Source organism: Hypanus sabinus, chromosome 9 (assembly GCF_030144855.1).
Source record: "Hypanus sabinus isolate sHypSab1 chromosome 9, sHypSab1.hap1, whole genome shotgun sequence".
Taxonomy (NCBI): Eukaryota; Metazoa; Chordata; class Chondrichthyes; order Myliobatiformes; family Dasyatidae; genus Hypanus; species Hypanus sabinus.
The window spans coordinates 11,381,874-11,404,894 of record NC_082714.1 but is presented as its reverse complement, the minus strand read 5'-3'; the positions used below and the strand labels follow the sequence as shown (position 1 = coordinate 11,404,894).

General features: G+C 40.0%; 1 protein-coding gene across 7 annotated transcripts in view; it reads right to left on the bottom strand.

The window, feature by feature from the left end:
• tsc2 (TSC complex subunit 2) overlaps window positions 1–23,021 on the bottom strand; it is a 132,337-nt gene that overhangs the window by 95,809 nt on the left and 13,507 nt on the right. For all 7 annotated transcript variants that reach the window (XR_009513865.1, XM_059979050.1, XM_059979052.1 and 4 more), the window contains exons 7-17: window positions 21,961–22,009; window positions 18,881–19,006; window positions 17,824–17,897; window positions 17,585–17,711; window positions 15,486–15,629; window positions 12,337–12,474; window positions 11,367–11,470; window positions 10,741–10,822; window positions 8,611–8,766; window positions 2,536–2,652; window positions 1,594–1,716 (exon numbers count right to left, since the gene is read on the bottom strand). Coding sequence is in view for 6 of the 7 variants with exons in the window: in XM_059979050.1 (XP_059835033.1) it covers window positions 1,594–1,716; window positions 2,536–2,652; window positions 8,611–8,766; window positions 10,741–10,822; window positions 11,367–11,470; window positions 12,337–12,474; window positions 15,486–15,629; window positions 17,585–17,711; window positions 17,824–17,897; window positions 18,881–19,006; window positions 21,961–22,009 (1,240 nt within the window). In the remaining variant the exon portion in view is untranslated. The remainder of the gene's footprint in view (window positions 1–1,593; window positions 1,717–2,535; window positions 2,653–8,610; window positions 8,767–10,740; window positions 10,823–11,366; window positions 11,471–12,336; window positions 12,475–15,485; window positions 15,630–17,584; window positions 17,712–17,823; window positions 17,898–18,880; window positions 19,007–21,960; window positions 22,010–23,021) is intronic.

The window sequence follows — 23,021 nt, the reverse complement described above, 5'->3', positions numbered from 1 at the left end:
TGTGATGAGGATGGGGGGTGGGAGATGGACTTTCCTCAGCCTTCGCAGAAAGTAGAGACGCTGCTGGGCTTTCTTTGCTATGAAGCAGGTGTTGAGGGACCAGATGAGATTCTCCGCCAGGTGAAAACCAAGAAATTTGGTGCTCATAACGATCTCTACCGAGGAGCCGTCGATGTTCAGTGGGGAGTGGTCGCTCCTTACCCTCCTGAAGTCAACAACCATCTCTTTTGTTTTGGTCACATTCAGAGACAGGTTGTTGGCTTTGCACCAGTCTGTTAGCTGCTGCACCCCCTCTCTGTAAGCTGACTCATTGTTCTTGCTGATGAGACCCACCACAGTCGTGGCATCTGCGAACTTGATGATGTGGTTCGAACTGTACGTTGCAGCACAGTCGTGGGTCAGCAGAGTGAACAGCAGTGGACTGAGCACACAGCCCTGGGAGGCCCCTGTGCTCAGTGTGATGGTGTTGGAGATGCTGCCTCCAATCCGGACTGACTGAGGTCTCCCAGTCAGGAAATCTAGTATCCAGTTGCAGAGGGAGGTGCTCTGGCCCAGTAGGCTCAGCTTTCCAATCAGTTTCTGAGGGATGATTGTGTTGAATGCTGAACTGAAGTCTATGAACAGCACTCTAACATATGTGTCCTTTTTGTCCAGGTGGGTTAGGGCCAGGTGGAGGGTGATGGCAATGGTGCCATCTGTTGAGCGGTTGGGACGGTACGCAAACTGCAGGGGGTCCAGTGAGGAGGGCAGCAGGGTCTTGATATGCCTCATGATGAGCTTCTCAAAACACTAAACAATAAAAGGTGACTTGACTTGACATACAAGGGGTGATTGATAAATTCATGGCCTAGGGGAGAAGGAGTCAGTTTTAGAAAACCTAGCACATTTATTTTTCCTACATTTACACACTTAGTCCAGCGGTTGTGGAGCATACGGATCCCTTCTTTGTAGAAGTTGGCACCTTGGACCTCCAGAAGTGGTCCACAGCATGGAGTGATTGATATGTTTGTGGCCTAAGGTAGAAGGAAGTGAGTTATTAACTTCAAACTTTCTGCGTTTTCACTCAAAGAGTTGAACTGCATGTGCATGTAAATAAGCTGTATAACTCATCTTCTACCATAGGCCACAAAATTATTAATCACCCCTGCTGTGGACCATCTGGAGGTCCAAGATGCTCTCGCTACATACACATGCAGTTCAACTCTGAGTGATAATACAGAAAGTTTGAAGTTAATAACTCATCTTCTATCTTCGGCCATGAACTTATCAATCACCCCGCTGTGGACCACTTCTACAAAGAAGGGATCCGTATGCTCCATGACTGCTGGACTAAGCGTGTACGTGTAGGAGGGGACTATGATGAAAAATAAATGCGCTAGGTTTTCTAAAATTGACTCCTGCTACCTTAGGCCACGAACTTATCAATCACCTTTGTATAACAATTCTACACCCTAATCCAACACAAGTTAAAGGAGAAAACTGACCTTACAAATTAATATTTACAAAGAAAAAAAAATTATCTGAAGGAGGATGGCTCCAACATATTTCAGATTGTTGCACAATTCTTGCATATTGAATTCAGAATTTACCCACCTGTAGGCGAATACTGCTGGCAATAGCGGAGGTGTACATCTGCTGGTAATGTGACTGTATGTGGCTTATCAGAAGTTCATAGACTCGACACGCATGGCTGGCGGGCAAACAGTACAATTTGGTCTGGAAAGGGAAAGGGCAATAGTTTTGCATGAATTATAAAGTACAGTGACGTGGGAACACAATGTCCGAGTTATTCACTTTACAGCCGTTATAGGCGTAAGTCAGGTATGACAGAGCTCCAACTGATAAACTGACTAGAACTTAATTACTCTAGAAGTTCACAAAGTTATAGCCATTTCAGCCTGGCCGTAAACAGCAGAGTAGCCAGGAGATAAATACATTTTTCCTTACACAGCCCACTCCTGCTCATATTTTACATGCCCAAGCAACAATCAAAAATAGTATCTTCTATTGGATTGCTTGTTTCATATATAGCTTTTCATAAATTCAATAGCATTTATTTTCCTGTAAATGCCTGCAAGTATATGGGCGCCATGTTAACGTAATGGTTTGTACGACACCACTGCAGCACAAGGCAGAGTACGGAGTTCAATTCCAGCATCCTCTGGATGTTCTTCCCATGAGCACATGGTTTCCTCCAGGTGCCCCAGTTTCCTCCCACAGTCCAAAGGTGGTCAGATTAGTAGGTTAATTAGTTATTGTAAATTGTCTTGTGATTAGGCTAGGGTTAAATAGATGGTCTACTGGGTGACATGGTTCATTGGGTTGAAAGGGCTTGTTCCATGCTGCAAGTTAAAATAAATTAAAATATATGCTGACATACTGGACATCATATCTACTTTAATAATACTTAGATCATAAAGGTGTCAAAATTATCTGAAACAGTAGCTTTGCTCATTTTTAAATAGGGCTGATTTTAAGCCCACCATTCTCAAAAACATGCTGAAATAGAATTAAAGCACATGATCTTAATTCAACCTGCAGAATTACTAGAAGACCCAAAACTGCAGTCTTCACATCCTCCAGCGTAGAATCGTGTGAAAAACTGCTTTCCGCTCCTTCCACAGATGGATCGATGAGTGGCCGATTAATAACCTTAAAAACAAACATTTAATTACTATACATATACAAGTCATAGCCATGTAAATATTCAATATTCTAAAGAAAGCTAGCTACCAACTACAGATGTACAGTACGAGTATTGTACAGCGAAGAATTTTATCAGTGAAATGTTGTTAATGAAGTGTTTGACTTATTGCAATGCAAGGGATCAAATTCTAGGTCAGTGGTCCCCAAAGTGGGCAGTATCAACTCCCTGGGACCAGTGGGAATTTCTGAGGGAGCAATAAAGAGGCAGTGTGGTGGGATGCTCAGCAGCATGGGGAGCAGCTGAGAGATTACAGACATAATATAAGAAATGAATGGCTCATTATAAGCTTTTGATCCTCAGTTAGTAATAATAAACTTGTTATATTACAATTAATAATATTATTTATATTAAGTTATATAATCAAGAAATTACTTCACTATAATTGAAGTGGTAAAATACTTTGAAAAATCGAAAGCTTCATTCAGTAATCAACTCAAGAATGAGCCATGGCATTGCCTATTTGTCAGAATTATTTGCAAAGTTTAATGAAATCATTTCAGTTGCAAGGAAATTATGTGAATCTTAAAGTCAAATCAATCATCTCCAAATTTCTGCCTGAGTTAACTCAAGTTGCCCAAGTGCAACAATGGCTGTTGCAACCTTTGCCAATGTCCAAGTCCAAGCTGGAAGTGAAAAAGAATTCCAGATGATAATCTCAAGTATGCTGCATCCCTCTGGGTGAGCTACATAGATATGACAGACAGATTTCAGGATCTTCTCTCGACCCAAGTTCTAGATTGAGTAATAATTCAATTCCTGAACACTTGGTATGAAGAAGTAACGGAGAATGAAGCAAGAACTGATCTCACTACAAAATGACTGAGCTGACACCGAGGTTCAAAAAAAATCATAAAGACTTTTGGTTGCAGAAGGAAATCTCTGAATGCTGTCCTGCACTGTGAAAAAGGATCAAGATCAAACCATAAGACACAGGAACAGAATTAAGCCATTTGGCCCATCGAATCTGCTCCATCATTCAAACATGACTGATCCATTTTCTCCCTGCTCCCCAGCCTTCTCTCCATAATCTTTGATGCTGTGGCCAAACAAGAACCTATCAATCTTTGTCTTAAATACATCCAATGACCTGGCCACCACAGATGCCTGTGATAGCAAATTCACCACCATCTAGCTAAAGAAATTTTTCCACTTCTGTTTTCAATGGACGCCCCTCTATCCTGAAGCTGAGCCTTGTCCTGGTCTCTGCCACCATGAGAAACATACTCTCCACATACACTCTGTCTAGGCCTTTCAACATTCAAAAGATTTCAATGGGATTCTCCCCCCTTATCCTCAAAATTCCAGTGACTACAGCCCAGAGCCATCAAGCACTCCTCATGTGATAACCATTTTATTCCCGGAATCATCCTTGTGAACCTCCTCTGAACCCTCTCCAATGCCAGCACATCTTTTCTTAGATGAGGAACCAAAAACTGTTCACAATACTCAATTTAAGATGAAGCCAGACTCAGGTTGGAGGAACAACACCTTGTATACCAGCTGGGTAGCCTCCAACCTGATGGCATGAACATGGACTTCTCTAAATTCTGTTAATGCCCCTCCGCCCCATCTTACCCCATCCCTGATATATTTAGTTTCTCCCCCCCCCCCCCCCGCTTTTTTTTTCTTTCTCTCTGCCCATCACTCTGCCTGTTCTCCATCTCCCTCTGGTGCTCCCCTCCCCCTTTCTTTCTCCCTAGGCCTCCCGTCCCATGATCCTTTCCCTTCTCTAGCTCTGTATCCCTTTTGCCAATCATCTTTCTGGCTCTCAGCTTCACCCCACCCCCTCTGGTCTTCTCCTATCATTTTGCATTTCCCCCTCCCCCTCCTACTTTCAAATATCTAATTCCTTTCAGTTAGTCCTGACAAAGGGTCTCAGCCCAAAACATCGACAGCGCTTCTCCCTATAGACGCTGCCTGGCCTGCTATGTTCCATCAGCATTTTGTGTGTGTTGCTTGAATTTCCAGCATCTGCAAATTTCCTTGTGTTTGCACAATACTCAAGGTGAGGCCTCACGAGTGTCTCATAAAGGCTCAGTATCACATCCTTGCTATTATATTCTAGACCTCTTGAAATGAATGCTAATATTGCATTTGCCTTCCTCACCACCGAATCAACCTGCAAGTTAACCTTTAGGGTGTTTTGCACAAGACTCACATGAATCTTTGCATCTCAGATTTTTGGATTTTCTTCACGTTTATTTCTATGACCAAATGCACAACCATGCATTTTCCAACATAGCGTTTCATTTGCCATTTTCTTGCCCATTCTCCTAATCTGTCTAAGTCCTTCTGAAACCTACCTGTTTCCTCAATACTACCTGCCCCTCCACCAATCTTCATATCATCTGCAAACTTAGCAATAAAGCCATCTATTCCATTATCTAAATCATTTAAATACAGTAAAAAGTAAGTGGTCCCAAAACCAACCCCTGCAGACCACTCATCACTGGCAGCCAACCAGACAAGGATCCTTTTATTCCCACATGCTGCCTCCTACCAATCAGCCAATGCTCTAACCATGTCAGTAACTTTGCTGTAACATCATAGGCTCTTAACTTGGTAAGCAACCATATTTGTGGCACCTTGTCAAAGGCCTTCTGATAGTCCAAATGTACAACATCCATTGCATCTCCTTTATCTATCCTACTTGCAATCTCCTTGAAGAATACCAACAGGATCATCAGGGAAGATTTTCCTTTAAAGAAACCATGCTGACTTTGTCCATGCAGTCCTGTGTCACCAAGTACTCCATTACCTCATCCTTAACAATCGACTCCAACATCTTCCCAACCACTGAGGTCAGGATAACTGGTCTATAATTTCCTTTCTGCTGCCTCCCACTTTTCTTAAAGTGCAGAGTGACACTTGCAATTTTCCAGACCTGCAGAACCATGCCAGAGTCCAATGATTCTTGCACGGTCATTACTAATATCTCCACAATCTCTACTGCTACCCCTTTCAGAATGCCAGGGTGCAGTTCATCTGGTCTAGGTGACTTATGTACCCTTAGGTTTTCAACTTTTTGAGCACCTTCTCCCTTATAATAGTAACTGCACTCACTTCTCTGCTTTCCTCACACCCTTCAACACTTGACACACTGCTAGTCTTCCACAAAATACTCATTTAGTTCATCCAGAATCTCCCTGACCAGTTATCATTTCTCTGGCCTCATTTCCTAGCAGGTCCTATATCTACTCTCATCTCTCTTTTTTTAAATATGCATACTTGAAAAAAGCTTTTTCCATTCACCTTGATATTGTTTGCTAGCTTGCTTTCATATTTCATCTTTTCCCTTTTAATGATTCTTTTAGTTGCTTTCTGTAGATTTTTAAAAGCTTCCCAAACCTCTATCTTCCTGATAATTTTTGCTTTGTTGTATGCCCTCTCTTTTGCTTTTATATTAGCTTTGACTTCCCTTGTCAGCCATGGTTATACTATTTTGTTATTTGATTATTTCATTGTTTTAGAATACATCTATCCTGCATCTTCCTCATCTTTCCCCAGAAACTCTTGCCATTGCTGTTCTGCTGTTATTCCTGCCAGCATCTCCTTCCAATTTACTTTGGCCATCTTCTCTCTCATACCACTGTAATTTCCTTTATGCCACTGAAATACAAGACTCTCTACCTCCTAAGGGTTCCATTACCTTAAGCTTCCTAATCACCTCTGGATCATTACATAACACCCAATCCAGTATATCTGATCCCAAAGTAGGGTCAACGGCAAACAGCTCTAAAAAGCCATCATGTAGGCATTCAACAAATTCACTCTCGAGATCCATTACCAACCTGAATTTCCCCAATCTTCCCGCATGTTGGAATTTCCTATGACTATCATAACATTGCCCTTCTGACTTGCCTTTTCTATTTCTATTGTAATCTGTAATCCACATCCCAGCTACTGTTTGGAGGCCTGCATACAACTGCCATCAGGGTTCTTTTACCCTTCAACATCATTGAATTTAATTAACTATTTCTTACATCCTCATACTAGGCAGTGATGCAGCCAGTCAAGATGCTCTCAATTGTGCTCCCATTTATGCTCCCTGTAGGAAGTCCTTAGGATTTGGGGGCTATCTGAGGTGAAAGAGGCATTGTTGTGCCTTTTTCACCACACAGCCGGTATGTACAGATCTCGTGAGATCCTCGGTGATGTTTATGCCGAGGAACTTAAAGCTGTTAACCTTTCTCAACCCCAGATCCATTGATGTCAATAGGGGCTAGCCTGTCTCCATTCCTCCTGTAGTCCACAACCAGCTCCTTTGTTTTTGCGACATTGAGGGAGAGGTTGTTTTCTGTGTCAGGGTGATGACTTCTCTGTAGGCTGCCTCATTATTATTTGAGATTAGGCCAATCAGTGTTTTGTCGTCAGCGAATTTAATTAGCAGATTGAACACAGTATACAGAGAGTAAAGGAAGGGGCTTAGGACACAGCCTTGAGGGATATCTGAGTTGAGGGTCAGAGGTGAGGGAGCCCATTCTTACCACCTGCCAGCGGTCTGACAAGAAGTCCAGGATCCAGCTGCACAAGGCAAGGGGAAGGCCAAGGTCACTGAGCTTCTTGTCGAACCTGGAGGGAATTATGATGTTGAATGCTGAACTTTAGTCCAAGAACAGCATTCTCACATAAGCATCCTTCTTCTCCAGATTTGTAAGGACGGTGTGTAGAGCTGTAGCAGCTTTTGTGTCATCTGTCAATCGATTGTGTTGGTAGACAAGTTGTAGGGGGTCCACTGTGGGTGGTAGCATGCTGCAGATGTATGCATGACCAGCCTCTCAAAGCTTTTGTTTATTACTGAGGAGAGTGCGACAGGACACTAGTCGTTCAGACATGTTATTTTCGTCTTTTTAGGTACAAAAACAATGGTGAATGTTTTGAAGCAGGAGGGCACTCTACACTGGGAGAGGGAGAGATCCTGTATCACACCTTTTTAATAATTTGATGCCATTCTTTACCAGCAGAGCCATGCCTCCCTCTCTGCCTACCTTACTATCCCTCCAATACAATGTGCAACCCTGGGCATGTTCTTTGTTGTCTTTCCAACATCGTATTTAGTGCAGCGCAGTTTCAGTACAGTCGCCCAACTTCTTTCAAAGCAATGTAACTGACTACAAATTACTGAACACAAGTATCTGAAACTCCTTCTGAGTGACATTCCACCTGATGTTGAGAAGCTGATATCACTGCACCAAGTCCATCCATTTCACTGAAAGGTGAAAAAGCAATGAAGTAGTGAATAGTTGGACTACTAATGCATGCTCTAAAATTGATTTTTGAAAATTGTTTTACTGTAATTGAAGAGAATTTTACTTGTAGCTTTAAATAGATTTGCAATTATTTGTCAGTGCTTTGAATGTATAGTTCCTATTTCCTTTCACTGTGCATTATAAATCAAAATTCTTTACAGTTTTTACATCATGGCCTGAAAGGAATGGTCTCTGGGGATGTGGTCTGGGAGCCAAAGGGGTGGTAACCCAAAAAAGTTTGGGAACCACTGCTCTGGTGTGTGCAAAATTATAGCTCCTTTAATGTGTAATCTTAATATAATGAAATGCAAATTGTTTTTGAAATACAACTCAAAGATATCCTAATATTTTTGCAGCTAAATCATGAGATTTTGCTTCTGTTTAAAATTCAACTACACTTTAAAAAATAAATTTGTTCCATATGAGAACTTGTGAAATCAAACAAGATTGTGTTACTCAAGTAAGAATCAACTGCTGCACAACACTGGCACATAATACAAGGTTTTACACATTTAGAAACAATTTCAAGTTTGTCAAAAGCAACTGAGATGGTCAGTATAGTCAATGCAGTCAGTCTAACTATATGTTATAATTCAATTGACAGAATGTTATTGAAATGCTATCTTTCAGTATCTGTGTCTGTGGAACTGATACCTTTTCGATAATGTCCAAAAGACTGTTAAACTGAGGAGTGTTGCAGTCCACGGCCAGGTCTACTAGCAGTTGCGCAGCCAGTCTCCGTACCACATGGTCCTTGTCCTCTGCAATGTGCCCCAGCTGAGGGATCACCACAGCTTCAATTAACTCCTCCTATAAAAGGAACACAAGCTTCAAAATTAGCAAAAATAATCACCCGTCTGCCTCCAGGAAGGCTGTAAAACATAGAAGCAGAATTAGGCCATTTGGCCCATCAAGTCAGTGTGTGTTTGTCTTATGTTTAATTTCAGTTTTTCCTGTGAATGTAGCTCACCTCCAGCTACGTGCTTGTGACGCTGCTGCAACCAACCCTTTCAGTGCACCTGTGCATGTACTCATGCACTTAACTGTAAACTCAAATGACTGATTAAAACCTCCAAATGCTCCTTTCAATAACTGAAGGCAACTTTTACCTAAACGACTCTCTTGTCACAAACATTAGAAAACACTACAGCACAATACAGGCCCTTCAGCCCACAAAGCTGTGGCAAACATATCTTTACCTTACCGAGGGTTACCCATAGCCCTCTATTTTTCTAAGCTCCAATAAAGAATCGAAATTCCATAAGACCATCAGCTATTCTATCATGGCTGATTTATTATCTCTCTCAACCCCATTCTCCTGTCTTCATGTAACCTTTGAACCCCCTAACTAATCAAGGACTGCCACCTTAAATATACCCAATGACTCAACTTGATTTACAACATTAACATTTGGGATAACTCATCCTGGGCCTAGACATAAGGTGCAATCATAAGTGTGTCAGCATATGTACTTTCTTCGGAGGTTCAACTCTAACAAACTACTACAGATCTACTATTGAAATTATCCCAAGCAGCTGCATCGGAGTCTGATACAGCAATTTAAATGCACAGGAAACACAAGACATTGCAGAAAGTACTGATTTCATCCAATACATCACAGGCACATCCCTCTCTACCTGTGGCAATGTGTGTGTGTGTGTGTGCACACACACACACACACACACACACATAGAGGATTCGCTGCTTCAAGAAGTCAACATTAAAGATACCCCACAAAACAGGCCATGCCATCTTTCCACAGCTATCATGGGGTAAGAGTACAGAAACCTGAAGTTCCACACCACCAGATTCATGAAAACTACCTCCCTTTTACCAATTCAGTTCTTGAAACAAACATAACCCTAGTCACTACAGTTTAAATAGCATTATGACCACTTGGTGCAATAAAATGGACTCCATTTTGTTGTAATTGCACTTTCTTGTAAAAATTGTGCATAATTCACAAAAGTTTAATTTCGGTTTTTCTTGTGAAAGTTGCTTACATGGTTCTATGTGTCTGTGATACTACTGCAAGTCTTTATTGCACCTGTGCATAATGTGTTCATTCATGACAGCAAACACAAATATGACTTTAACTTGGAGTTCTTAATGTCAAAAGGCACTTTTGGCTAATTAATGACAATTGAAGATTTACAGTGAATATAAGGAGTCAACCCATCCACAGAGCATAAGCCCCATAACATGGAGGAAACTTAATTATCAATCTGCACCCGGGGTTCTTGCTCTGGTATAGGAGAGAGCAGAGATATACAAATTCTTAACCTATTTAAAAGAGGTCAACGCTTATAGTCAGAGTCATAGAAACAGGCCCTTTGACCCATCTAGTCCATGCTGACCCATTTAAACTGCCTACTCCCATTGATCTGCACTGGAACCATGAAATTGCATAACAGAACATTTAAGCAATTTCAAACAAGAACAGGTGTCCTGAAAACTTAATTTCCAAAACACAAGAGATTCTGCAGATACTTGGAAGTCTCGGGCAGCTGCTGGTGGAAGTCAGGTCAAGCAGCATAAATAGAGGGGAATAAACAGTCAATGTTCTGGGCCGAGACCCTTCATCAGGAATGGCCCGAACGTTGACTCTTTATTCCTTTCCAGAGATGTTGCCATGACTGGTTTAGTTCCTCCGGCTTGTTGCTTTAGATTTCCAAAACCAGGCTCAGGTGTGCAAAAATACCCTATAGCAACTGCCTTAAAACTTTTCCACATAAAAATCTGGCTGCCAAATCTTTGAAAGTACCCAAAAGTCTTTTCACTCACTTCATATAATTGTCTATTAATGCTCAAAATAAATAGCAGGACGTCAAGTGCTTTCTTGCGAATGGCGCTTCGACTTTCATTCCTGGAAGATAAGATGAGTTATTAAGACCAAATGCACAAGGATTTACAAGAATAAATCTGGATTTGCAGTGCGATAATCAGAAAGATGGGTGGTAGAGTAGAGATATGTCTCAATCAAATGAGGTACAAGGCACTCCTGCCCTCCACATGCCTGCAGGTCACATTTGGGCAAGATGCAGCACCTGCAAAGTACCCCCTGATCAGGGTCATGTGAAGCCATGGGAGGAAGTGGTAGATGGTCATATAAGTAACTGCTGCATATCATGCCCTGGTTATGTAGCAGACAATCTCAGAAGTGTGTTGATAACTGCTGGGGTCATCCCCCTTGTAAAGACACTGCCCGGAAGGCAATGGCAAACCACTTCCGTAGAAAAACTAGCCAAGAATGATCATGGTCATGTAGACAGTGATCATCCACATGATACAACACAGCACATGACGATGATGATGAAGAATCAGGTAGAAAAAAAAACAAATAACCCCACAAAACTTACAAGTCAATAAAAATACAAGACACAAGACAGTAACTGAAAGTGGATTCTTACTTGAAGAACTTCTCCATTAGTTTCTGCAGATTCTGAATCCAGCAGTATTTGGCAGGATGAACTGACTGAGCCCGGTATGACACTAGTGTAAGGACTGACATCTCCTTCAGATGTTTAAGGCAAAACACAATGAAAAAAATTAACGAGATCTACCAGCCTTAAATCACAAGTCAATCACTGCATCGTCATGGAGCATTACAGAATACAAACAGGAGCAGCCCACCTAGTTCATACCAAACTGTTAGTATGCCTAGTGTCACGACATGGACCATAGCCCTCCACACACCTCCCATCTATGTACTCACCTAAGCTTCTCTTAAATGTTGCATTTGAACCCACATCCACTACTTCCCATTGGCAGCTCATTCTACACTCACCAAGCGAAGATCTGCCTCTTGTCTCTTAAACATTTCAACTTTCACCTTTAACCCATGACCTCTAGTTCTAGTCTCACCCAACCTCAGTGGAAAAAGTTTGCTTAGAGTTACTGTATCTATACCCCTCAATTTTGTAGACCTCATTCAAATCTCCCTTCATTCCCCTATGCTCCAGGGATAAAGTCCTAACTGGCCCAAACTTTCCATATAACTAAGGTCCTCAAGACCCAGAAACATCTTTGTAAATTTTCTCTGCACTCTTTCAGTCTTATTGATAATGTTTCTGTAGGTGCGTGATCAATTATTTCGTTAAGAAACATTCACACCAAGACCTTGCATTATAGCAGAGGAATAGATACATGCAAATGTTAGCAATGCCTCTTCAATTTGACTTCTCTATCTACTCTAGATGCCTACACAATACATTTCAAACCACACTTTACACTGTATAAGCTTAGTCTACGATAATATAGCTGCATCTGTGCATCAATGACAATTTCAATAACTACACTTAAAGAAATGATCATTTTAAGCTGATTATACACCACAAAAGTAATTTGACCAAGAGCATAGTAGCAACTTTAGAATCTTACCGGCCTTTTATTGGAACACTTTTCAATCAGTGCAAATAATCGTTCCTGAGGACCGTGATAATCTTTTTGTTCATACAACTCTTCTATTGTGGTTAGCAGCTCATGTACAATAACAGACAGTTCGTTACTACCCAGTGTCTAAAAATTAGGACCACAAAGATAATTAAGGGGATGTCCAACCAACATTAAAGTACAAGTTACTTAATTATGTTAGTGAATTCAAATAACATGTTTAAGTCTTTTTAAAATAGAGCTTTGAATTTATACACATTTTCCCAATTTCTCACAGCAGGCAGTCTTTTCCCCATGGAAGGAAGTGTAAAGCTGCAGTGGATAGACTTAAGTTTCTTTCACGAGACAGTGTGAAACAGGCGCTTCCAGCCCACCGGCTCACTGATTTCATCCAAGCCTAACCACAGGACAATTTACAATAACCTATTAACCAGTACATCTTTAGAGCGTGGGAGGAAACTGGGACACCCGGAGGAAACACGTGCACATGGAAGAATGAACAGACTTTCTTACAGATAACACCCGAGCTGAACTCCAGGGCCCTCAGGCTGTTATGCTAACCACTACACAAAACAGAATTAAGGAACAGGCTTCCCTCCCGCCCCCCCCCCCCCCCCCCGCCAAAAGAGAATGGTGGGAATAGGGAATGATCTGCTAGTAGCTAGATGAAGTGGTAGAGATATCGAAAGACATTAAGACTGGTATATGGGTAGAAAAGGTTCAAAGGGATAAGGGCCAAATGGTACCAGTAGGGCCAGCTCAGGTTGGCAAATTGGTCAGTATTGGAGTTGGGGGGAGAAGCTAAATACGGTGCCAGAGATTTTTTCTAGATTTTCCAGCTTGTCCATGAAACAGCTCAAATTCAAAAACAGCTCTTTTTCCCTTTTCAAAATGCCTGGGGTCCTGTCAGAGGCCGTGATCTATAGCTTCACTCATACTGCATGTAGCATTAATGTGACTCGGACACCGCAATATTAAACACACGTTTATTCACCAAACTTCCATTTTACAAAACCCGCGTTGACATCACACACACTCTGACCTACGAATACTCACATATTACATCCTCCTTCTCAAGTTTTTTTTACAATACTGTGAATTACCAAAACAATGCCTCTAGGTATGACTTTCTAACATTACAACAGCCATGACATAAACTAATAAAAATCTTAACTTCTTATACTGTATTCTACATTGTATCTTACAATACTAACAGAGGTGTATTTTCTTTTACTAATAGATTAATAAACCTTTTATTTCACACCTTGGAACTTATAACTTGTGATTTTGTCTCAAACTGTGCAAGACTGTAGGTAGATCTAGTCTCTGTATCTAGCTGGAAGTTTGATTTGTCTCCCAGATCTTGTGCGATAGAACTGTGACTGTGCTTGTCCTTCACAGTCAGTCTCTCATGTAACCTCTGTGTCTGCAGTTCCACCTCGGTCTGTCTGTGCCGAACTTTCACCGTCATTGCGTCGTGGGATTTTGTCACGTCCCTCACTCTTGGTGTCGTTTGTTTCCATGTCTGTATCCATGGAAATGTCCTGTGTATCTGTACGTGGAAACACCCTCTCATCTGTCTTCAGCAGATGCTTCCTGTTCCTCCTGTAGACTCTTCCATCCAGTGTGCGAACTATGAAGGATCTTGGTTGCTGATGCCTGTTCACCACCACAGCTGGCTGCCAAGTGTCTCCTCTCTGAATTCTGAGATTTTCACCTATATGCAGATCTAGTAACCGTCTTGTATGTCTGTCATAGTAGCTCTTTTGCTTTATTTGCTTGTACTTTAGCTTGTCATGTACTTGAGCATTACTTTCAGGAGTCACTAGAGTTGTGGATATTGGCAGCTTGGACTTCAGACGACGTCCCATCAACAGCTGCGCAGGAGAGAACTGCACACCTTCAATCAGTGTCTTGCGGTATTCAAGCAGAGCAATGTACGGGTCATTGTTGCTGCTTTGTGCCTTCTTGAGCATGTTCTTCACAGTTTGTACAGTTCTCTCTGCTTGTCCATTAGACTGAGCGTGCCCAGGACTGGAAGTAACATGTTGAAATTCCCAGCTTTCTGAAAACTCTCTAAACTCACCACTGGCATGTTGTGGACCATTGTCACTGACGACAATATCTGGAATACTATGTCTTGCAAATGTCGACTTCATTGCGGTAATGACAGCTTGACTGGACGTGTCACTTAACTTGGTGATTTCCGGATATTTTGAATAGTAGTCCACACAAAGCAGATATTCTGCACCATTGTAGCGAAAGAGATCTGTGCCAAGCTTCTCCCATGGTCTTCCTGGTAGTGGATGGGGAAGCAAAGGCTCTCTTGGATTGCTGTTTTTATTTTCATTACAAGCAGTCATATTTTAAAACATCTAATAACAAGTCTTTTAACTATTTAGAAGCTTGGATAAAAACCTTTAAAGGTAAAAAAACTTCAAAGCTTTTAAACAATAAAAAAGTGAAACAGTTAAATGATAACAAAAACTTACAGCATTTAACACTCACTAATCAGCCAAAGCCTCCATAGACCATGGGAAATTGGGAATGGAACTGATATGGTTTCCAATATGGATGTATCAATAACATAACTGGGGAGGGGAAATGACCTGATGTACATTAAGAACCAGATTCAGCAATATGGGCTATTGAATACACAATTGGAAAAGGAAATGTAGAGATGTGTGTGAAGAATAATGGGCTGAATCCAACAAGAAATATCTTTCAGAAAAGTTGGTGTGGGCATGATGAACCAAGGAGTTCATTACCAATTCAAAATGTAAAAATCCAACAAGCTGCTATAATTGAACACAAGCTTCTCCATCTACTTCAGACTTTGGGAATGCATACGCATTACAAATTTAGGCATCTTATTCCTTCGCAATTGATAGGTTACGCAACTTTCCACCAGAAAAAAATTAGACATTAGAGAGACAGCAGACAATAACTGAAAACAATCTCAGCTATCTGAAGGGGCAAATAGCCCCTTTCATCCTTTCCATAAATGCTGCCTGATCTGCTGAATTCCTCCAGCATTTTGTTTGTTACCCGTTCATAGATATTATTTGTATTCAGGGAAACAACTCGGATTTTAGATTAAGGTGACAAATGTTCAAGCATACAGACTTCAAACCTACCTCAATTTGCTGAAGTAATCGCTCAATAATATCCAGAAGTTGTTCCCAGGTAACTACCTGCAATTCTTTTCCATACTTTTTAATTAATCGAGTGATGGACAGAACTATTTCATAGGACACTACAGCATTAGCACTTGTCATAGCCTGAAAGAAAAAAAATTGCATAGTATCTCTAAATTTTATATACAACATAAAAATTCAGTTGTAAACTGATCAGTTAATATTAGCTTTATGCCCGCAAGATAGTGACACTAACATTAATTGCAAGAGCATCTAATACTGCCCGAGTTTAGAGCAACTATTTATTACATACTAACATCTCCAACATTCAACAATTTACTGAATGTCGGAAATACAGATCTGAATTAATTATTCTGTGGTAAGTATGCACAATAAGGTCTGAATTACTATGTGGGTTTTCTACATCCATTATCAATTGTAATGCGAAACAAATTTAGAGTCCCTACATTACATTTAGTTACCACTTTGAAGGGGACTGATTTATCCAGTATCATTTACTTTTTTTTTTGATGTTACCAAAACTTCAGTAAATTTCCACAGATGTACCATGGAGAGCATTCTGACTGGTTGCATCACTGTCTGATATGAAAGGGCCACCACACAGGATCAGAAAAAGCAGCAGTGTGTTGTAAAATCAGCCAGCTCCATCATAGACACTAGCTTCTCTATCATCGAGGACTTCAAAAGGTGGTGCCACAAAAAGGCAGCATTCACAATTGAAGACACCCACCAGCCAGATGATGATCACTGTTTATTGTTACCAGAGAGCAGGTACAGGAGCCCGAATAGACACACTTAACGTTTTAGGATCAGTTTCTTCCCCTCAACCATCAGATTTCTGAATTGACAATGAACCCACAAATGCTACCTCGCTATTTTGCTCTTTTTGTTCTATTTTATCTTTTTTTAAAAATATACATATATTTATGATAATTTGTAGTATATTTCATGTATTGCACTATACTGCTGCTGCAAAACAAAGTAACTGGGGAAAAAAAATTAATTAGTGATAATAAAATCTGATTCTGATTACTGAGCAGTATAAAACTCGAATGCCAGTTAAGTGGATGAATAATGATCAGAGGAGCAGACTCAATGGGCCAAATGACCTAATTCTGCTTCTGTGTTTTATTATTTATGCAACTTGCTGAATGTTTCACTTTGAGAGAACATTGGCCAACTTAGCATGTTTAATCAAAAAAAAGTGCTGGTTAAGCTAAAAGACCTGGCTATAAAAAAAGATGATAAGGAGACAGAACTACCTCATGCTCACACTATCTGCATCTTAACTGTCTCTCATACCTTTTATTACTTCTGATGAAAAGGTCAACCTGAAAAATTAGTTTTATTTCTCTTCAAAGATCCCATTTGACCAACTCAATAGTTTTGGAAGCACTTCAAGCATAATGAAGCAATTGAGTGTTTTTTTAATTAGTTTGTTTTATTTGTTTATTTTACTTAGGGATGTAGCATGATAATAGGCTCTTTGGCCCAATGAGCCTGTGCCACCCAATTACACCCCCGTGGCCGATCAACCTCCTAACCTGTACATCTTTGGAATGTGGGAGGAAACTTGAGCACCCAATGTTCTTCATACCCTTAGTACTGAAAAGGTACAACCTCAGAAAGAGTGAGTTCCTTTTAGAACAGGTAAGGAGGAATTCATTTAGCTGGAGGGTGGTGAATCTGTGGAATTCATGCTACAGATGGCTGTGGAAGCCAAATCATTGGGTATATTTAAAGTGAGGGTTAATAGATTTTTGGTTAGTAAGAGTGTCAAGAGTTACGGGGAGAAGGCAGGGAGTGGAGTTGAGAAGGACAACAAATCAGCCATGATGGAATGGCAGAAAAGACTCAATGGGCCATATGGCAGAGTTCTGATCCAATGTCTTATGGTTTATGTAGCTCTGTATTAAACTTTTCCATTCCCAACACTTATCAGAATGGTAAGTACAGTACACTTTAAAAAAAATTGGTGAAAAGTTGCACATATTCCTCTGCTGAAACCAAAGTGCAATTAAGGAACCAATTTAGAATCCAAAGATACTTCTTGTTGAATAAAAATCACCCAATTTTACCTTATAAAAAGAGGGTAAAACAGATGTTGGGGTACTCTTCAGGGTAATGAGACGATGTGCACCCCAGAGAGCCATTCCAACAAAAAATACTGCACCTCTCAACAAGGCCGCATCATCCATGTGCATTCTAACAACAAAACAAAGTTTAATCAAATTACTGACTGATGCTTGAAGCATATACTGTACAAATATAAATAAGGCGTTTTTACATAAAAATCAGAATTAAAATGTATTCGTACTTATCTTCCATAATGCGACACATTGTATAAATTGCACTGTGTCCCAAGTGAGTTCCCAGGACCTTTCGCATCAGCTAAAAAAAAAAGAGGAAAAAAAGTCGCAATCAGATTTATTATCACCAACTTATTTGACATAAACTTCATTTTTTATGGCTGCAGTGCATTGCAGAGACAAAATTAGTTTAAATTATGACAGTGTTCATGGATCATTCTAAAACCCCACTGAAGGGGAAGGTCCTGTCCTTTAATCACTGGGACTTCAAACTCCTGTACTTACTTAAATTTAATTCCTTAAATCTTAGCTTGGGTCACTGTCCTTGAATTGAAACATGCTTCCAACACCAAATTCAATGTCATCAGGAAGGAGATACAGGAGTCTTAGGTCCCAGAGCACCATGTTCAGAAACAGTTATTACCCTTCAACCATCAGGCTCCTGAACCAGCAAGGATAACTTCACTCACCTCAACACTGAACTGATTCCACAAGTCACAACTCCACAAATCATGTTCTCAATATTTATTACTTTTTATCATTTGCACAATTCACCATCTTTTACACATTTCCAATCTTTGTGTGCAGTTTTCTATTGATTCTATTGTGCTTCTTTGTATTTATTGTGAATACCCCCAAGAAAATGTCGTATATGGTGACATACAAGTACTTTGATAACAAATTTACTTTGAACATCACTACTTGAAGACTGAATTTTTCCTCAAATATTTACCAGAACAAAACCTTCATGCAAAGCAAAGAAATTCGCCTTATAACTAAAAAAGAACAAGTCTAGACAAACACATTATCTAGATAAACTAATTCAAAGGAAGACATGGCAGTCCAAAATGTGGGTCTAGCTTAGAGATTAGTTGAGGCAAGGCACACATGAATCACGTGGTTTCATGATGAAGTATGCAATTTACATATTTTTACATATTACCTATAAAGAATTATTGAATGAAGAATGCTTAATCACCCAATATGTATACAAGATAGCGGAAATACTACTGAACTATTAAATACACAACATTCACAGTCAAACGTTTTTGGTTGTTGTCCTACCTTCCAACAAGATTCACAGAACTCCTTGACATTCACTGTATGACAAAGTGTTATGATAAATCCTGGGAGGGACTCTGAAGGCAAAGAGTTGTAGCAGACAACAGCATCAAGGACTTGCAAGGAGACCTGCGAGAAAGGAATCTCTATATTAAAATAATTATTAAATTTCAACTTCAAAATCATGTCTAGAAAAAGAGCAGTGCACTACAAGACTGCCATATGAATTTACTTTGTCACCAAACAATTGATACTAGAGCACACAATCATCACAGCAGTATTTGATTCTGCACTTCACGCTCCCTGAATTACAAATCGAAGTAAATATAATAAAAATTTAAATAAATCATAATCAGAAAATAGAAAAGGGAAAGTAAGTTAGTTCAAGTCAATTTAAAGCACCGACGTAAATCAATTATCCAAGTAAGCAATTTCAGATTATATTCACAATCAATGAATACAAAAAAAAACAAAGCTATTTCTTACATGGATAAAAGGGCTGTCTAAAGTATTATTCATGCTCTCAATACATTCATATGCTCCCAGACAAAAACAAATCAAATCTTGAAATCTCAAATCTCAAATATGAACAATTGCTTTTGTCTATGAAAAGCACACATGAAGTCTGGTCAGTTCATATGATTGGAAATTCACAACTCCAGTGTTGTTTGCAGATTCTCATATGGTAAGGAGGAGGCGTACAGCAGTGAGATAGATTGGCTGGTTAAGTGATGTCATAACAAAAACCTTGCACCCCATATCAGTGAGATCAGACTGATTGTAGACTGAAGGGAAAGTTGAGAAAACACACAGTAGTTCTCATTGAGGAGTCAGTGCTGGAAGGGTGTCCAGTTTCATGTTCCTAGGTGTCAATATCTCAGAAAAATCTTATTCTGGACCCAACATACCAATGCAATCATGGAGGAGTTTGAGAAGATTTGAAATGTCACACAAAACTCTAGCAAATTTTAACAGTTGAACCATAGAGAGCATTCTGACTGGTTGCATCAGCATCTGGTATGGAGACACCAATGTACAAAAGGCTGCAGAGGGTAGTAAATGCAACCAGTTCCATCATGGGCATGAGCTTTCCCGCCAAGGACATCGTCAAGAGATGTGACTATAGAAGGCAGCGTCCACCATTAAGAAGCCTCACCATCCAATTCCTTCCTACCCTCCAAATTGCTTCTTCCCCTTCATCAGATTTCTGAACAATGCATGAGCTCATGAAAACTATGTCACTATTCTGTACTCTTTTTGCACTTCCATATTTTTTCTTTTACAACCTAATAGTAATTCTTTTTTATGTTCTGCACTGTACTGCTACAAAACAACAAACTTCACGACATATCAGTGGCACTGAACCTGATTCATTCTCTTCCAGTCACACCCTACTACAGTAATATTGGCAGCTGAGACTATTTACTGAAGAAATTAAAATTCCATGGAAGAGCTCACTGAACAAGGATTGTGAAGGAGTAGACAAAACAAGTGTCTGCGTTCTTGCCAGCTGCTTGAAGTTTCCTGAATTAACTCTGGTTTGAAGTACGGGAAAGTGGACACAACAGAAGTCCTACCTCTGCTAATCAGACAATTTCCAAACAAGGGATGCTCTTCGATAAGCAAAACAATTTAACACCGTCTTATTAGAGTAGCTGTAACTCAACTGGAGTGGCCCAAGCCAGTATCTGGCTTGAACGCTATGATTAGTGTGAAATGGCCTGATTCACCAAACAAAAAGCAAAGGAATGATACTGGAGGAATGCAGTGAGGGGGTGCCACCTGTAGCTTTGGCCAGAGCCACAGGAAGGCCCGATGAATTAGAGCCAACAGAATCAAAGTATAACTGCACTGAACTGCGGAGGGAATAATAAATGGTTTTCAGAGAGAGCAGCCCCAACTATCACAATGAAGACCCCAGCGCCTGGGGCAGGGAGAAGGTTCTTTAGGTAATAGAAGATTCCCCCATTTCAATGCAAGTAAGCAGAATAGTTTGGTTGAGCATTGCTCCAAGAGAAATAGCAAAATTTAACTAGTACAAACATTTGCACTTGATATAATAAAGTTGTGGGCAGCTTGAATTAAGATTTGTATGGTCATTCACTGAAGTTAGATGACCAAGGTAAGAATCAACACTATTATAATACCTCCTACAGCTGACCAGCTTCTGAATTAGAGAACATAGCTTACAGTACAGTTTCAGACCCTTTGGTCAACAGTCTAAACTAATCATGATGTAAATTTAAACTAATCCGCTCTGCTTTCACAATCAGAATCAGATTATCATTGAATTGTACATCGTAAAATTTGCTTTGCAGCAGTACAGTGCAAAGATACAAAAGGTGCTGTAAATTACCCAATACCTAAAGAGTGCAATTAAAAAAGGAATAATAACATAATAAGCTGTTCTTAAATCATCTCCTGTGGGTCTTTGGGTTCCTGTATCTCCTCCCCGATGGTAGTAATGAGAAAAGAGCATGACCCAGATTGCTTTTGAATTGTAATTATCAGACAGACTGTGGAACAGATCAGGATTAACTAGCAAATAAACTGCTTCCACCAATTAAACTAAATCAACTCAGAAATTTCAATCCACATTTAGAGCAAGTGATACAGCAAAATTTCCACTCTTGGAAATTGTGTTAGCTACAAATTATTCTGTGTTTTAGCATTCTAGAAGTAAGATGTAAAAAAAAACTGAGACCATAAGATCATAAGACATAGGAGCAAAACTAGGACTTTCAGCCTATTGAGTCTACTCCACCAAGTATATACATAAGACACCACTTCCTTAAAAATTAATGCCAAAATAAACATGCGAGTATCAATTTTATCCCCAAGCAAGCTGACACCATAGTAAGTCAAATGAACTCCATTACAAGCTTGGTTCATAAATGTACTTCAATTACTTAAATAAAAGGCTTCATTTCACATGAAAACAAACTATAATCATCCATGCAAAAAACAGCACATCACAAATATTTGAGGGGATTTTCAGTTAGATGAATTAAATAAATTTACAGCACATAGAAAATGTTATGATACTATGCAAGCTGATAGTGCACCACATATTAGACACTAACCTCTATATCTGTTGGCACTGTAGTCAGATTACAGAGGACGCAGATCTTACTGCAAGTAAAATGAATATACATCACCACTTAACAAAATTTGCAGCGAAACAAATTATACTGAATAACTAGGATAACTACAGAAATGTAAATTAAAATTACGAGGTAATGTAAATTTATTCCATTGCACCTTTCAGAAATTCTGAAGATATTTAAAGACTGGTTTAGGATGACAAGCACGAGATTCTGCTGGAAACCTAGAACATACACAAAATGCTGGAGGGGTCTCAGTTCAGGCATCATCTATGGGGGGAATAAAGAGCCAACATTTCAAGCCCAAGCCTGATGAAGGGTCTCAGCCTGAAACATCGCCTCTTTATTCCCCTCCATCGATACTGCCTGACCTACTGAGTTCATTCAGCATTTTGTTTGTGTTATTTAGGACAACATAATCCTATTTTCAGAGGCATAGAAATCAAATTCATGCATCAATGTGATCAATGCAACAAACTTGAATATCTCTCAATGAGTAAGATGGCACTAAGCAAAATAATAGGTCGACACAGACAAGATGGGCCGAAGGGACAGTTTCTGTGATGTAGTACTCTATGACTAAGAGACTGTTGATATCAAGGGTTTGCATGCACGATTGGAGAGGCTTTGTTGGAAGTGTACAACCGTGACTAGATCAAGTTCAATGAGAAATGTGCTAATACTAGAGAGGATGCAGAGAAAATATACAAAGATGCGACTAAAGCTGGAGAAGTTCAGTTGTGATCAACTAGTCTGGGGTTGTTTGCATTGGAAAAAAGTGAGACCAAGGAAGCAACACCCACCCTGTTCATGGACTGTCTGTCCCACTCCCATCAGGGAGGTGGCAGTGTAGCATTCATGCCAGGACCAGAGTCAAAAACAGTTACTTTCCCCAAGCATCAAGGCTTCTCAACACCTCCACCCACTAACCCACCCCCCCAAAATGACCACTTATCATTTCCAGTCAGTCACCATACGTACAGTCACTCCTATTCCAAGCATCACTATGTACAATGTACATAATACAAGCTATGTATGTA